Source organism: Leucopleurus acutus (assembly GCF_964270905.1).
Source record: "Leucopleurus acutus genome assembly, chromosome: 4".
Classification (NCBI taxonomy): Eukaryota; Metazoa; Chordata; class Mammalia; order Artiodactyla; family Delphinidae; genus Leucopleurus; species Leucopleurus acutus.
The window spans coordinates 62,639,884-62,645,883 of record NC_139146.1 but is presented as its reverse complement, the minus strand read 5'-3'; the positions used below and the strand labels follow the sequence as shown (position 1 = coordinate 62,645,883).

Here is a 6,000-nt window from a genome sequence, read left to right as displayed (position 1 = left end):
TATCCCTGTGCCATGCGGCTGCTTCCCACTAGCTATCTACCTTACGTTTGTTAGTGTGTATATGTCCATGCCTCTCTCTCGCCCTGTCACAGCTCACCCTTCCCCCTCCCCATATCCTCAAGTCCATTCTCTAGTAGGTCTGTGTCTTTATTCCTGTCTTACCCCTAGGTTCTTCATGACATTTTTTTTTCTTAGATTCCATATATATGTGTTAGCATACGGTATTTGTCTTTTTCTTTCTGACTTACTTCACTCTGTATGACAGACTCTAGGTCTATCGACCTCATTACAAATAGCTCAGTTTAGTTTCTTTTTATGGCTGAGTAATATTCCATTGTATATATGTGCCACATCTTTATCCATTCATCCGATGATGGGCATAACATTTACTTTTGATTTAGGAACCTTTATCAGATATGGAGCTACATTTCACTGTTGCCACCTAGAGATTTGTAAAAAAAAATAGTTAAGGTGAAATAGTTCAGAACAATGTATTTTAAGAACACAGTTAGGCCTCATCATCTCTGTAAACTGCAACCCTAACTTCCCTTTGGAAGTTGCACAATGCTATTTTGAAATGGTTTCAAATGCTTATTTGACCTGGAGCTGGCTCTTTGGTCTGTGTGCCCAGCTCCATTATGGACTAGGTTTGCACCAAACACCAAAGTGGCTTTTACTGGGCGCGAACGGGAAGTGGCCACTAGCTGTTCCGAAAATTTTAAATTCAGGGACCTACACAAGGAAGCCAAGGCAACAGAAACCAGATTCCCCAACAGTGCTCTCCACCCTGCTCACCCTGCGCTTATGTCCAAGGACCTCATCTCTCCAGGCAGCTGTCTTTCTCCTCCAGTGAGTCGAAGTTACCGCACTGTGCTTACATGGAGAAGTCTATCAAAGTGGCGTTATTTTAAACTTTGCTTCCCATCTGCCCAAGAGTGTGACATCTTGCTTTCAATAGTTGGGTTACTCTACACAAAGTATGTTGGTAGCAAGAACAGGACAGAGGGATGATGCAGGAAAATGGCATTCAAACAGCCTCCCAGAGTCAAACTGTTTTGAACAAAAATGGTAGGAGTTTGAACTTGGTGTTCTTGAAAAAGACAAGTCCAAAAGGGGACATTACAGAGTGGTTTGCCCATATTTCAAATGCTTTACTATTGCAATGCAGCAATCTGATGTGTACATGTGATTTCCTCTGCTAGGCGAAGTTTGAGGTCACAAATCCTGTTTATTATCCGTATCCAGAAAAGTGCCTGACTCATAGCAAAATTCAAGCATGACTCAGTCAGTGGACATATGAACGAATGCACAAATAAGTCTCAGGATGTAGTCTTTTAGGAAGTAGAAATTATAAATATGATTTAGATGCCATTCTTTCAAAATCCCTTAAAAGGAGGGCATATTCACGTTTTCCGTCACTTAAAGCATTTATTTTTAAAACCATGTCTCCAGTGACTTCCCTGGTGGTGCAGTGGTTAAGAATCCGCCTGCCAATGCAGGGGACATGGGTTTGATCCCTGGTCCGAGAAGATCCCACATGCCAAGGAGCAAATGCGCCCGTATGCCACAACTACTGAGCCGGCGCTCTAGAGCCCGCAAGCCACAACTACTGAGCCCACGTGCCACAACTACTGAAGCCCGCGTGCCTAGAGCCCATGCTCCACAACAAGAGAAGCCACCGCAATGAGAAGCCCGCAACGAAGAGTAGCCCCCGCTCGCCACAACTAAGAGAAAGCCCGCGTGCAGCAATGAAGACCCAACGCGGCCAAAAATAAACAAATTAATTAAAAAAATTTAAAACCATGTTTCTAATGTCAAGAAATAACAATACCGTCCCTTAATAGCATGATGATTGAGTTAAACCGATGAGCTAATGACAGCTACTGCCAATGTTTCTTAGAGGAAAGAATAAAGGTGTTTATTTCATAGAGACACCATGAGGAAAAATAAATAAAACAGTTGGCTTGCATTTCCTCCTGCAAGTCAGTCTCTCAGACTTAATTTGGAATTTGTTCTTTCTAGGCACCAAGAGAAAATGGGCTGCCACCTCTACACTCAAACTGGACAGTCTTCCCCAAGCAGTTTAGGTATGAGAAGGCAGAGGGGGCTGCTACACGGCGCTCCGTCCCCACCACTGCCTTCCTCCCCTGCAGAACATTTCCTGGCGTCTGCATGTCACGTGGTTCTGTCTTCCTCATCCCCAATTTCAGCACCCCTCCCTTCAGGCTGCAAGGTAAGGCAGGATAGGAACACACGGCTGCCTGTCTCTTCGGTAAAAAGCGTTTTCCCCCCATCTCAGATGTTAGGTCTTGTAAGAGGGCTAGTTAAGCATTCTGCCAAAGAGAACTGCCAATGATTTATGATTGCTGATGGTGCCCTTAATGGATTTTTATATAATTTAAAGACCTGCAGCATGATATGACTTCAGAGACCATTTAGTAAAGTTTATTTTAAAAATGACAAAATTATCACCCAAAGTCCACAGTTTACATTAGTATTCACTCTTGGTGTTGTGTATTCTATGGATTAGGACAAATGTATAACGACATGTATTCACTATTACAGTATCACGCAGAAAATGTTTTTTACTGCCATAAAAATCCTCTGTGCTCTGCCTATTCATCTCTCCTTCCCCCTTGACCCCTGGCAATTCATTGACCTTTTTCTTGTTTCCACAGTTTGGATGATAATGATGTGCTAACTATAGGTCCACCAATAGTAACAAATGCACCCCTCTGGTGGGGTGTCGATAATGGGGAGGCTGTGCATGGGGTGGGGGCAGGATGGGTACGGGATATCTTTGTACCTTCCTTCAATTTTGCTGTGAACCTAGAACTGCCCTAAAAAAACCCAAAGTCTTAAAAAATAACAAAATGGAGACTTTGACAGGCTAAGTGACCTGACTAAGGTCACAGAGCTGGCTCCCCGTGGACCAAGACTAGAATGCAGGGTCCTCATGGTGCAAGCTTTATGCACCACACGTTGCTACCCTGCATCCCTCAATAACAAGAAATACTTGCTGGAGGATCTCCTCTAGGTCCAACTGAATCACCCACTCACATGAGGGAAGTGGGGCAGGTCCTGAAGTTTACATCTGGGTTCCGTTTTCACCATCTCCCCACCTCCGTCCAGGACCGCACACACACACCCCAGTGCCTCCAGGCTTTTGCTAATGCTGTGCTCTGTGCCTGGAAGACTTCCTCCTCCATCTCCAGCTGCTACTTGCCCCTGAAGGTGAAGCTTCCTCTGGGCAGAATGAATCCCTCTCTCACAATCCTCAACTCTGAGTACTTTGCAGATAACTCAATGATAGAACGTGTTAAGTACTGTAGTTACTCATCAGCCCTCCAATTAGACCCTGAGCTCCATCAAGCAGGACTGGATCTTAATTACATTCGCATTTCCAGAAACAAACTCTGGGATGGGGTACAATTTATGTGCTCACAAAAATGTAGAGAGGACACAAATCTAAAGCTTCTCTTTCCCAGAGTACACTTTAAGGCTAGAAAACAAAAATAAATATAGCTTTTACAATGAAGCAGCTGATAGAATATATTGAATATTGTACATTTAAGAGATCTGGTAGGGGACAAACTATGTATCACTCGGATATACAAATATTCTTTCCTTTACATTAGAAACATGATTGTCAATGGTACTGTCATTTTTCATTGTTCTGAAACTGTTAATAACCATTTAAGTTAGTAAGAGTATAGGCAATCATTTGCTTTAAAAATAAAAAATCACACAAAATAGATAAAGTATATAAAGAACAGTTTGGTCCTCAGTCATGGGTACTCAATGGGAGTCATTTTGGAAGGTTTTAAGGCCATCAATTATGAGGAGGCGCAGATTAAATAATGAACCTGGAGAAGCCTAGTTTTAGATTGTGATCACATTAAGAACAAGGCAAAAAAAATCAAGGTCAGGTAGTCACTGTTTTAGAGTCCTTGCTGCTTTAGGACCAAAACTACATTGAATTGTGTTAAAGCAAAAAACTACAATAATCTACTTTGCAATTTTCAAATAACCAGTTGTTTCATTCAAGATTTAAAGAGATAAAGTGAATGTTAACACAGTGAACAAAGATGGTTAAGCTCTTTTTTCCTAGCACATACACAATGTATAATGGTGCATTATTAGAATTAAAGTTTTAGATCAAAAAACTATCTTTTTAAAGTATCTTTTGCTCTACTTTATAGGTTCCTGTGAATTGTATTTTCCCTAAACACAACATTTGATCTGTTCATCTATTTTACTTTATAAGCAATTGACAGAAATGTAAATATACATATATGTAGAAGTGGCTATCTTTTACATAGGACAGCCCAGAATTTAGTAATACGTATAGGCTTTCTGGCTGTTTTACTTACACATAAAATGAATTTTAGAGAAGAAACATATTTGGTATTTATTCTAATGAAAGCATATTAATTACAATATATTTTTGAAGGTTAGTTATTTTTAAAATCTTCATTTTTTATGGTTTTATTTTTTTTGCGGTACGCGGGCCTCTCGCTGTTGTGGCCTCTCCCGTTGCGGAGCACAGGCTCCAGACACGCAGGCTCAGTGGCCATGGTTCACGGGCCCAGCCGCTCTGTGGCATGTGGGATCCTCCCGGACCGGGGCACGAACCCGTGTCCCCTGCATTGGCAGGCGGACTCTCAACCACTGTGCCACCAGGGAAGCCCCAAAATCTTCATTTTTTAAATTCAGATGATGCTCAACCTTTTAACAGGAATGTTGGTTTGTTAGATTTGACCATCTTTCTTTATTACCCTTAAAGTTCAAACATAAAACAAGGAGGAATGTAGGTCTATTAAAAAATATGAATACTTGTAGCAATAGTTTAAATTAGTTAGCCCACAAAAACATTGCTTAAGAAATCAAGTTCAGCTTAATTGTAGGGAAATGTAATTAGGCCCAAGGCTGGGATAGTTTACTCTCCTTTTGGCTGCAGGTTATACTTTTGTGGCTGGAAAAAATGTTCTTCAATAGCACTGACTAGTTCATTTAGTTCTTTCTTCAGCTGGTCGGGATCACTGCAAAATAAAGGGGAAAAAAATTTCCAGGTCAGTGGATTATTCCAAAGCATATTTTAAAGATTCCTCACATAGATCAATTAACATTGATATTTATCCTTAAGTGGAGGGCTAAATCAGACAAAACAGAACTCCAGTTACTTAAGCATGGGAACACATCTGTGATGTAGACAAAAAACTCATGTGACAATATTCATATTTTCCGCAAAGGCCTTCCTGAGGTCTCTACTATAAACAAAAGCACCCCTTTGCACTTCTCATAAGAATTTTTAAGAAACACAATTTGTAGCCTAGCATCCCTAAAAGTTCTGTCTGTATCTAACAGTGCAGAGAAAACTTTCATGACTTCAGCTGTCATTAAATCCTGCTGAACTTTTACAAATGACATGGCTGGCAAGTCTTTGGTCTCCCAGGATATGAATGTTCTTGATCCTGTTTGTCTTCAAACTATTGGGAGCTCGGCTACAGCCTCCTGTGTCAGGCCTTCCCAGGATGGAAGAGATGGGGAGCCTCCTAGTGGGCCTGCTGGTCACTCACCCGGAACTCAGACCCTGAGACCCCCTGTTTATTATTATTTTTTTAACATCTTTATTGGAGTATAATTGCTTTACAATGGTGTATTAGTTTCTGCTGTATAACAAAGTGAATCAGCTATACACACATACATATATCCCCATATCTCCTCCCTCTGCCGTCTCCCTCCCACCCTCCCTACCCCACCCCTCTAGGTGGACACAAAGCACCGAGCTGATCTCCCTGTGCTACGTGGCTGCTTTTTATTCTACTTTGGGAACAAAAGGGTCACAACTAAAGTATAAACAAAAACCCTGGGAACTAGATCCCTTTAAGGAAACCAAGTTTTCAAGCATGTGGAAAACACTCATTTATGTGCAAACATTTGGAAGGTTGATAACAGATAAAACAGACTTGTAATTAGACAGGTGTCTAATTTATGTGG

At 41.2% G+C, this 6,000-nt stretch overlaps 1 protein-coding gene across 3 annotated transcripts in view; it reads right to left on the bottom strand.

Moving 5' to 3' along the window:
• Window positions 1-2,347: 2,347 nt before the first annotated feature.
• Window positions 2,348-6,000, bottom strand: part of PGM2 (phosphoglucomutase 2) — a 33,640-nt gene continuing 29,987 nt past the window's right edge. For all 3 annotated transcript variants that reach the window (XM_082838726.1, XM_082838727.1, XM_082838728.1), the window contains one exon: window positions 2,348-5,042. In XM_082838726.1, the coding sequence (XP_082694852.1) occupies window positions 4,940-5,042 (103 nt within the window). In that variant the 3' untranslated portion in view covers window positions 2,348-4,939. The remainder of the gene's footprint in view (window positions 5,043-6,000) is intronic.